Here is an 11520-nt window from a genome sequence, read left to right on the forward strand (position 1 = left end):
GACGGCCGGTGCTGCCTGTGCTGGGGCATGAGCCCCACCTGAAGCCTCTCGCCGGGGCGGTGGGCGCGGGCATACCTCCGGTCAGGAGCATTTTTTAAATACCCAGCTGGAAGCCAGCCTAGGCTTCCAGCTCCTCCGTACCCAGCCGAGGGCGCCCGTCGGGGGCCGGCCCCGCGCGGAGCCCGCACACCCCCGCAACCAGCGCCGCTGGGGCGCCGGCCGGCGGGAAGGAGGGAGGGAGTGCGGGGAAGCAGCCCCACTCCCCCCGCGGAACACACCCCCCGGTGCCGGGCGGGGGGGCGATGTAGCGGGAGGCTGAGCGGGCGGCGGCCCCGGCTGCGTCAGAGATGTGTAAACACCGCCGCGGTGCCCGCCGCTATTTAAGGGGCCGAGGCTGAATCTCCCCTGACTTCCCTGCCTGGGCACACACGGGACTCGCTACTCCCAACTCGAGTCGGACCTTGGGAAACCGCAGCGGAAAGGTAGGGAGCGCCTGTCACTCTCCTCTGACGGCACCACTGCTGGGTAGGGGGGAGGGAGGCAAAGGAAAGGGGGATGCCTGGCACCTACCTGTGCGGCGGTTCTGAGGGCATCCCGCTGTTTGCCGGGCGAAAAGCACCGGATCCGCCGGGGAAAGAGTGATTCCGGACGCTCCCGACGGGCGCGGTCCCCAGCGCGGGGCGCGGGATGCGGGGAGAGGTGGTCTGGTCGGCGGTGGGCTCCCCACCGGGCAGGTTGGGAAGGGTAACAGCCAGCGGTGGTGAGTTGTTGGCTTTGGAGTCGATAGGATGGACATGAGTACATGTGTGTGTGTGTGTGTGTGTGTGTGTGTGTATGTAAAAAATACAGGAATCAGGGAGGTTGAAAGGATGCAGCTCACCTTCCGTTTCTAAGTACCCAGCCTAGACAGGTACATCACTAATAACCACGCTGGGGTGATCTTATGAGCGTGTTTATTCATATCCTAACAATACTTTAAAACTGCCATGTTTATACATCACAAATGTTTTCAATCTAGTGTATGTGTTGGGCAAATAAACTTAATTTTATCCCCTTTTAAAATTAAAAGGTTAGGCTCGGTGTACTTTTAAAGCACTTAAATGATTAAAAAATTTTCATATAGCTGGGATATTTCATGTGTATTTATAAATGGAAATGACCCCCATAGCATTAAGTACGAGGTAGTTTGTTTCTCCTAATAACTGGGAGTAATTTCTCTGTTTCCAGAAAAAGTAGTATTTCAGCTTATGTGATAAAACAATTTAGTAAACCAACATTGTTTTGCTTAGTACATGTTAAAATCTGAATTCTCTGTTTTATATGAAGAAGATTATTAAGTTGCACTTTATTTTTTACGGCTTTTAACTAAACACCTTTTACCACCTCAGCTATTAGATCAAATGCTTTGGGGCAGAGGCGTTAGATTTTGCTTTTTCTTTCCTTGGGACAAGTTTTTCTTTTTACTTTTTGTTTATGATGAGATGAAATCTCTTGAACACTGAAGTTCAACTCAGTGAAGGTTGGTAGAATATAGGCTCTTCATAGGACTTGTCAAAACTGAGTACCTGTAATAAGAGCAGGTTTTAGTACAATGGCAAAATACCGAAATGTTTGAATCCTGAGATTTTTTTTTCACAGAGATGGATTCATCTCACTTAAGTTTTTATGAAATACAACTTCCAAAAAATAAAAGCAAATAAGAATTGAGTAGACTAGGGAGACATAGCACACACCACATCAGAAAAAACAAAATTAATTAACTGTATCTTCCTTTTATCAACGGATATTTAGCTATTTATGTGTTTTGCAACTTAAGACAGATCCCACAGCTAGCTACATTAAAAAAAGCCCAACACAACCCCGATTTGCTCAGAAACCAGCACCCCCAAAGGCAGAAGAGGTTAGGGACGGCATGCAACGTAGTACATCTGGTTGTTTTAACAGCCTTTTGTTCCCTTCCTCCCCAGCAATGTACAGCGGTATTTGCATCTGTGTGTTCCTGGCTGTGCTCTCGGTGAGCTGTTTCGGGCAGCAAACCGTGGGCTCGCACACCGGGAATCCACTGGCTGCTGAGCTTGAGCAGAGCTTGGCAGAACATCACCGGCATATCCGCGCCCCTTCGTCCACCGGGCCGCTGAAATCCATGGCACGGCTGGATGGAAGCATCGACCAAAGAGCCAACATTGGCGCCTTGCTGGCCAAGTATCTCCAGCAAGCCAGAAAAGGTACTGGGGATAGCCTGCTCACTGTGCTACTTCTGTGTCGGTGGCATTTCCTGCAGGGATACCTAGGTGTTAAGATAACCCCCTCATCATCTAACATGTCTTAGAGAAGATAGGATTTAGATTTTGCCTGATTATTCCTGAAGTAGAGAGCTTTCCTTTATTTACTGCAAAACTCCTCCAAAAAAAAAAAAAATTATTTGTACATAGCAGCCACTGACAGTGTCATGTACAGGTAACTGAGGAAGATGTCATCTACCTGTCAGGCTATAGTCCAGCTTCTATTTTTAACTACTATTTTCGTAGTCTTATTATTTTGTTGGTATTTTCAGTATGTTATATCTCAGATAAAATACAGTAATTACATTTTCTTCAAATTTTTTCATTTAGCTAAACTCCTTTCTCCCCTTTTTAAATTTAGAAGAGCAGGAAAACTTTACTGAGCGTAAATACAGACCAAATATCTAGCCTCACCTCAACCAGAAATACCCGTACCAGGGAAGTCTTCTGAGTATTGGATTTTTCATATATTTGTTCCCAGAGGAAATTACAAAAGTGTGAAAGCTTTTGAAACATCAAAATTCATGTTTATGAGTGCAATAACTAAAAGCAGTGATAAGTAAAAGCACATTTCCTTCAAAACATGTCAATTGCTGATAGGGTTTTGGTCTCAGGCAGCCTGGGAATGCAATTTTGAAGTTACTTAAAACCTCCATGGCACTGTGTAACAACGACATGAAGCACCAGTAGAGTAATGGTATTAAAGGGCTTAATTCTTGTCATGAGATTTATTAATTACTTGAGGAAACAATTGTATTACATTAGAGAAAGAGTAAAGCTGTCCCTGCTGACATCTTGTAGTGTATATTTTATACAAGCCAAAACACGTGCCATCTGTGCTACTAGTAAAAATGAGGGCTCAAAATCATTGACCACTGAAACTTGCCCAAGAAAACATTTTTCCTTTTGAGCTGGCTCATCTCTGTATTGCTTTGTATCTCAACAGAGTTACACTATGGGCAGTTTGACTTCCAAGCTCAACAAAAGCCACTACACAAATTTTGTTTACTTGTGGAAGTTTCACTCCAGTCTGTCCCTTGTACTACAGGGAAAGAGAGCATCTAAGAAGGAAGGAGGACTTCAAGAGAAGCCAGTAATTAGGATTACCTGGACATACAGACATTGAGAAATTAATTCACTCCCAGTCCTAAACTGTGCTTAGGATAAAGTTCACTTTATATAAGGAAGAGCTTTCTCTGCTCCTGTGTCTCCACACAATGCAGATCATTTAACCCTTGCCTCTTGATAGCTTCATTGCTGACCTCTATGCTAGGCAAAGCCCTATGCTTATCTTTGGTGGTCTGCAATTGAGAGATGCTACGTGCGTTTTTATGCATTACATATGCAGCCATACACACTCATCTGTGTACACAGAACAGAGACATATTACAAACAACAGAAAAAGAATAATTTTCAATGGAGCCTGAGAGATTTCATCTTATGTTAGCAATTTGCACAATATCCATTAAGGAACTTCTTTTAGCAGTTCATACAATTTAAAGGAAAGAGAATTCAGATATGAAATTCGTTAATTGAGTGCTACTCTTAAAGCTGTTATTGAATAAGGATGTTATTGCAGGAGTCTACAAAGCAGAATCCTTGTTACCTTTCCCCAGTTTAGTCATTGTTGCTCACCTACATGGAAACAGAACACTTTGTTCTAGTTTGTGTATCCATTATATACTCTTAAGTACCTGGCTGACATTTCCAAACAGTTTAACCAGATGAAGTGGAAAAAAATCCCTTTGGATTTAAGATGTCTTTTTGATAAGTATTAATACGAAGGAGAATTTTCTAAATATGTGTTATTGACATATATAATTCACTCTACGAAGTGTCTGCTAGCAGATGATGGAATCCTTGTGATGTGACTAGGCCAGCTGGACTCTGGTTCGTAGATGTTGCTCATTAGAGAAGATTCAGAGGGACAAAAACTATTTACTTAATTTATAACGATGTATACAGTGTTCCCACTGGAGCATTATATTCTCATTTAACATGAAGGTTCTGGGCAGCACTTCAGAAATATCTGCAGAACACTCTGTATTAGTCACTTCTAACCTGTCTAAACCATAACACTCAGTAGAAAATTCCATTTAGGGGGAAAGAGAATCTGGGCTTTTGCTAGTGTTACCAGACACCAGTGGTGGCATTTGCCCTTGTGATTAATAGAAATGCTGATTATTTACAGCATTTCCAGGTAAAATGGTGAGAGAGTTCAGTTCTCTGAAAGAGTTAGGGCTTGATGGCAGCCTCATAGGTGAGCTGCTACAATTTTTGAATATGTTTGCTGTACACTGATTCTGCAGTACCCACAGGAAATCTCCGGTGGTCTGAGAAAAGGTAATTAAGGTGCTGGTAAGAAATAAACACTGTTTGTGACTCAAGGTTTCAGTTATATTCCTCTGCAGGCTTTCAGCATGAATCTGGCATGAGAGATGGTGTAGCTATCAAGTCAGCAACATACATATTTACTATTGTCTAAGGAGCCCTTGCTAGACCAGAGCATAATGGCACCAGGGGAGCCTTTACAGCCCACAGGTCACGGCACAGGCTCAGATGTCTCTTAAGCACCAACATCTGAGCGATGGTTCTGTGCTGTCTTAGCCCTGACTGGTTATAATGTTAAGGAGCCATTAACTTAATTACTTTTTTTTGAATTATGAATGTGAATTTCTAGGGTTTTTGAGCATTTAATGGTAGACATTCTTTTCTAGAGATAATTAAATTTGCTGTAATTTTGTTCTAGGTAAATGTCTTACACACGGCGCTTTTTCTGTTGTTTTCGTACCTTCAGCTCTCCTATCGCTCTGCAACCCCTAACAAAACAATGCAGTTGCTTTATGTTTTAGTGAGTCATGTTCATTATAAATCATTACATGAGGAAGACTTTGAAATATAAAAGCACAGAGTCCCCAGGGTTTCTTCAAAACACAAGAAACTGTAAGCAAGGGAATTGTGTAGATTTGGATCTGTGGGATTTTATTTGGGCTTCTTTTCCTTTTTGATCAGTTCAAGTATTCCCCAAGCCTCAGTCTGCACTGAGTGTATTGAATCTGTTCCTCACTCAAGGCTTAAGATAATCTAATTATTGGCATGTGTCAATTTTATCTGTTTTCAGGGAGTGTAAGCAAGGGAATTGTGTAGATTTGGATCTGTGGGATTTTATTTGGGCTTCTTTTCCTTTTTGATCAGTTCAAGTATTCCCCAAGCCTCAGTCTGCACTGAGTGTATTGAATCTGTTCCTCACTCAAGGCTTAAGATAATCTAATTATTGGCATGTGTCAATTTTATCTGTTTTCAGGGAGTACAGACAGAAGTAATTTACCTTTCCCTGCATTTTTTAGTTACATCATATAATGATGTGAAAATAGAGGATTGTAGACCTTTTTTTAAAGGATAAATTCTCCTTGCAAATAATTTCTCTTTGATGCTTTAAGCAAGGAAGACAGAAAGGATAAGGCAAGATCATAGATCAGCATCTGACCTTGCTGTGAACAGAATTATGAAGGATTTGGATAAGCTGTTAAAAAATCACGGACATAGTAATAAGCCCTGTATTATTCCAGCAATAGGTCTCTTTAGCTATAAATTCCAGATACAACTTTCTCCATTTTAAGACTATTCCCACTTTTCCACAAAACCTGGGATTGATAACTTTACCCTGCTTGTTACTGAACTTGGACTGTACTTACATCTATGTCTCTTTAAGCAATGTGGGACTGTGGTGTCTCAGGCTTCAGCCTGCTCTCAAGAAGAGGGTTATTTTGCATCTAGATTAACTCTCCCAATACCAGCAAGCAAGCATAGAGCCTTATAAGGAAGAGTGCAAAATGGTTTGGGCTCTCTAGTGAAAAAGGAAGGAAAAAGGAACAATGCATCCATATTCCTTCCTGGCAGACAGTAGCAGAATGCTCCTGCAGCAGGAAGGAGAAAATGATCTGTTTATTTTGCAATAAAAAAATCCAAGCCACTTTAAGGACCAGTAATATTTCTCTTGATATTTTCCCCAATGACACAATACAGACCATGTAATACAACTGTTATATCCAAGAGCTTCCATTATTGCAGGCATCTGAGTACAAAACAGATCAGAAAATGGGTGAACTTGCATAATATGTCCACTTACTCTCTGCTCTCCCAAACATTTTTTCTTAAGGTTCCACTGGAAGACTCTCAGTTATGGGAAACAGGGTACAGAACATTGATCCTACTCACAGGATAAATGACAGAGACTACATGGGCTGGATGGATTTTGGACGCCGCAGTGCTGAAGAATACGAGTACTCTTCCTGAAGAACAGCAAACTATAGTAACAGAAAATCACACTCACATGTCTGTACAGAAAGAGAGAAATCAATTTGTTGTCCTCTTCAAATCAGTGTTTTAAAATATTTAAAATCATGTATCTGATGTAAATTTTTCTGTAAGACTATTCAATGCAATATATACATATGCAGAATTTTCCAGAAAATGTTTTCTTTCTTTTGTGGTTTCTCATACATTGATACTATATTAAAATGATTTCACTTATCCCTTCTTGTCCTGTCACTGCATGTTGCTGGTGTCTTATAAAGAGAGGCAGGAAAATGCCTTCATTCTGCAATGTAAATATATTCCATGTGTTGAGTAGTCAGACATTACCCCTTTTTCAGAGAAATCTTGTGTCAGTCCCAGTAGCTTTGAACTCTAGGGAACTTGTTCAAATATAAACACAGCAGCACAGTACTGCCAGAAGATACCAGCTAAATTCATGGCAACCCCATTTGAAAAGGACTGAGTTACACACTGGCCCACATGTTTGTAGTGAATAGCCAACAGTGCTGAAACTAAAAGAAAAAGAGGAATGACACCAACATGTTTCATCTTCTTGGCTTATTTATTTTCTATTGTGAACTCAATGTGAAAGTTCTGCTGATGGCTGCGAATCACAGAATAAACAGACCATTTTCTGCTGTGTGGTGAGCCAAGCATTCATTTGGGGAGAGGGTGAAGACAGGTCCCTGAACAGAGCAGGTGAACCTGAGGGGGAGGAGATATTGGAGCAGTCTAGTCACAGTATCCTGAAAGGAAAGAGGTAGCTCCAATCTATCACAGAGGCAGACTGAGTTGGCTGTTGCCCACCAATGTGAGGAGAAGGAAGGAGGTTGTGCTCAGCCCTTACTGGGCACAAAGCAGGGCATAGAGCCCCACGTTCACAGCTGGGAAGTGATCCCTGCTTGTGGAAAACCAACCCCCTGCAGTTCCTGCAGTCGTTCCTGCCTGCCTGTGGGCAGGCTGCATCAAGTGTTTTACCTGCGCTCTCCTCCTCAACCACAGGTAAGCAACCTCTCCTGCGGCTCCTGGGTCTTCTTCAGCAGCTGGATCTCACATCTAAGCAATTCCCTAAACCGAAAAAGGAAGTGACTTTTGCATCGCATATTCCACACGGTTTCTCCTGATAGTGTTCACTGATACAAAAAGGAAACTATTTGTCACATGCTGGAAAGCAGGTGCTTGCCGAAGGAAAGAGGCGGGTGAACATTTCAACAGCAATTTCTACAGCAGTTAATAGGCAAATACAATGCATAGAAAACAAGACACAGAAAATACTTGCACTAAACAAAAATGCTACTAAACCCAAGAAGACCGAGAAACAAACAAAAATGGTTGTGGCAAGGGCTGAGCACAAAAACACTTCAAGGAGCTGTTCCCAGCAGCAGCTGGGAGAGCAGACAGCACTGCAGAATCTGCAGTGAAAGGGAGACTCCAGTAAACAGTAACAGCAAGTTTTCTTCTCTAGTAACACCAAATATCCTTTTTTTGTGTGTGGATCTTATCTTGGAAATATGGAACTGCTTTTCTTCCTCTCAAGGTCCTTCCAGTCAACCACTTTCCAATCCACCTAGTCTGGCTTTTTTGGTTCCTTTTCAAGTGTAATGAGTCTCAAAACACTTGAACTCTCCTTGGTTTTGATTATTGTTCACAGGAAAACAGTCCAAAGTGCCCATTTTTGCCAAAAATGTCAAAGAAGAGATTAAAACCAATCAATCAATTTTTTTGGTCAAACTGAGGAAAACACAAATAAATAAATAAAAATAGATTCTAACATTTCCCACTAGTGATGCTTCTTTAAAAGTAACTTGTGAGAAAACCAAGTTTCTGCTTTGATATCTTTTAAAATAATGTCAGGAAGTTCAAACAACAATTTAAAATGTTTCCATCCCTGGATACTAAGTATGTAATATTGTAATGCTGCAGGGGAATTGGGGGTGGGTGATGTCACACATCAAGCCTTTCTACTGCAGAATGCTGTCATTAGGAGAAACCTCATTTTCTTTTCCTTCCTACAGGTAGGTGGATGGAAGGGCAAAGATGTTCCCTCCCATTCCTCTCTCTTCTGAAGGTCTCTGAAAATGTCTATGAAAGTGCAAGGCCCTTGGTGCAGTCAGGTGATGCTTTGGGGGGCTTTTACACATTGCTCCCTCAGGACCGGGGGATCTTTTCCTTGCCTGACACACAAAAATGGTTTCACCACCTGGCTGCTCACAAGTCTCCCAGGTAAGAGGAGATGCCTGGCCCTGTTCTTTGTGGTGCAAAATTGCACTGCAAGAAAGACCACAATCCCCTGTGCAGCTCCAGGGACTTCACTACCCTTTCAGTGATCAAGATTGTGCCTTTCTGTATCCCCAAGAGGTGAATAACTTTCAAGGCACCATTTCCAAGCACAAAATAATGCTTCCACTCCTGCGAAGCCACCCCCACTGTTGCATTTGGCCAGGCATATGCTCATTTTAAATCACAAAAATGCCAATTATAGAACAAGTAGTTTCACCTGTGAAATCTGCTATTCCCTTGTGATACAATTGCAAACAAAGTTTGTCTGGTTTTGAAAGTGATTGCAAGAAAATGCTATTTTTTTTTCTTGCCAGCCCACCAGTAGCATGACATTTCTATGTAATCACATCTGCCACCATTCTTGGATACCAGAGAGCTCCAGACAAAACTTGGTCTAATTTTTTTTTATAGTTGCTGAACATGCCAGTATTAATATTTAAGCTTTATCAGTACTATAAAGTTGAGCAAGGGAATAACTGAATAATAATTGAATAATAATAATAATTGAATAATTTAATAATAGAATGGCTTTGGTTGGAAGGTACTTTTAAAGGTCATCTAGTCCAAATTCACTGCAGTGAGCAGGGACGTCTTCAACTAGATCAGGTTGCTCAGAGCCTGTTCCAACCTGGCCTTGAATGTTCCCAGGGGTGGGTCATCTACCACCTCTCTGGGCAACCTGTGCCAGTGTTTTACCACTCTCATTGTAAAAAACTTCTTCCTTATGTCTAAATAAAGGGACTTGCAGTGACTTTTCAGTCCCCAAATGGGGACTGAAAACATACATTCTTGTCATGGTTTGAGATAGCCCCAACATCCAATTCCCTAGCTCCATTCCCCCTCCCACATCTCAACCTAATGTGAGATGGGTTTTTCCAGACAAAACACACCAGACTCAAAGTGGGGAAAGGGAATATATTACAATGACTGTACAAATAAATACCATATCACATTATACACATGATCACAAACTATCTCTACCATGACATATAGTATTTACAATGGATCAGATCTCTTCTCCCCTCCAAATAAAAGTCCAGGAGGGAAAGAAGGACAGATCCCTTCCAGTCTCTGAACAGCAGCATCTTCTGAGGCAGCAGGTTTCTTCTTCTCATGCATGCAGCAGCTGATAGCTGGATTTCTGCCAGCATCCACAAGGGAGGTATCCAAGCCTCTCTCTTGGCCCCATCGCCTCACAACCGAGGGGTCTTCCGTGGACTTCGTAACCCCAGACAAGGTCGTTTCACCATCTCACAAGACACAGAGGTCTGGTAGTGTTAAGCCAAGTTCAAGCATTCCTCTCGGAGTCTCTAGGTGCATGTCGCACTTCAAGGCTCTTTCAAGTAAGAGTCCATCATCTTCCTCCTTCCAGGAGGTCTCAAAGGAGTTTTGGGGATCTGGTAGGAACTCTGGCTCTCAGCTGCTGGCTCTCCTTTCCTCGACTCTCCTTCCAGTCTCCTCTGCAGCTGCATGTTGCTTCTGTTGCTTCTTCAGTTCAGGTTCTTATCTCTGGCTCTCTGCCACTGTTTCTCTGGTCAGCGTCGGCTGCTGCTCTGTGCCCATGGAGAAAACATCTCCCGGCATACTACAGGCACCTAGCCCAGCTTTATGCTGTTCCAGGTCCCTGCAGCCCCCAGCCAGGGGCTGGGAGGGGGCCAGAGGCCCCAAGGGGCTCAGAGCCCCTTCCTCGTGGCTCTACAACATGGCCACTTCTCCTACAACCAAACTACAACTCTTCTTTTCCGGTCTGGTTGTGGTATGTTTACATTTCTGCAGGAGCGCCCATTGGGCAGAACTTCAAAACTTCCAGGGGTTTCCACCCCTTGGGGTCTACCACTTCTCTTAGCCTCTGGGGAGAACAAGGTTCAAACCACTACAATTCTTAATTCTGCCAGAGCCCCTCTTCACCACCTAATACCAAGCTCAGGACTAACATGGTTTTTCAGGTACTGCTAAGATACAAACTTGTACCTGCAGGGGGCATCTCACAGGAGTGAGTGTTAAGAATTAAGAAGTCTGGGGGAAATTGCAGCAATTATCAGGAGGCACAGTGGCTCCAGAATCTTGAAGATAAGGGGGAGTTGGCTATTAGCGGTTCAGCAACATCATCCTCATCCTAAAAACATCTGTCACCTGCTCCTCTGGGAGGACAGAAATTCCCCAGGTGAGAGAGGGTTTTAAAGCCTGCTGAGACACCACTCAGCTTCCAGGTGACCTGGGGGTGCTAACTGGAGCTAAACAGAGGGGGCAGCAAATCTGGTAAATTCAAGCAGCCTTGTTAGCTGCAATGCTCATCCCAGGCCCTTAGTGAAGCTACTCTCCAGATTGCCCTGTTTTAACACAAGGGAAATGGCAGCTTTAGGGATGGAGGCCCTGTAGCTGGGTAGGAGCTCCTTGTGTCCAGCAACAGCTTTGGGCTGAGAAGTGCCCCTCAGATTTCAGCACACACAGCAGCGCGTTGGCACAACCTCCTGGTGCTCATCTGGGAGGTGAGATTCCTGGCACTGCCAACTCTCTGACATTTAATTTAGCTTTGCTCAAATTCATCCTTATGAAAGCATGCGTATATATGTGCTAAATTAACACTGGGAAAATAGCAAATCCATACCTTCTTGCATTTAAAGTCAGTTTATTTTCTCTG

General features: G+C 43.1%; 1 protein-coding gene across 1 annotated transcript; it reads left to right on the forward strand.

Annotated features, from left to right (window-relative positions):
- The first annotated feature begins 259 nt into the window (after positions 1 to 259).
- On the forward strand, positions 260 to 7239 carry CCK (cholecystokinin). Its single transcript, XM_027718920.2, has 3 exons — positions 260 to 482; positions 1968 to 2225; positions 6442 to 7239. The coding sequence occupies exons 2-3, from the start codon at positions 1970 to 1972 to the stop codon at positions 6576 to 6578; spliced, it is 393 nt and encodes a 130-aa protein (XP_027574721.1). The 5' UTR covers positions 260 to 482; positions 1968 to 1969; the 3' UTR covers positions 6579 to 7239.
- The last annotated feature ends 4281 nt before the right edge of the window (positions 7240 to 11520 follow it).

The sequence above is a fragment of the Pipra filicauda genome, unplaced genomic scaffold (genome assembly GCF_003945595.2).
Source record: "Pipra filicauda isolate LSUMZ 115617 unplaced genomic scaffold, ASM394559v2 scaffold62_size3274119_pilon, whole genome shotgun sequence".
Taxonomy (NCBI): domain Eukaryota; kingdom Metazoa; phylum Chordata; class Aves; order Passeriformes; family Pipridae; genus Pipra; species Pipra filicauda.

Coding starts and splice junctions, on each gene's coding strand:
- CCK (XM_027718920.2), top strand. CDS start 1,970: ATGTACAGCGGTATTTGCATCTGTGTGTTCCTGGCTGTGCTCTCGGTG. Junction 2,226..6,441: donor TCTCCAGCAAGCCAGAAAAG/GTACTGGGGATA, acceptor TTTTTTCTTAAG/GTTCCACTGGAAGACTCTCA.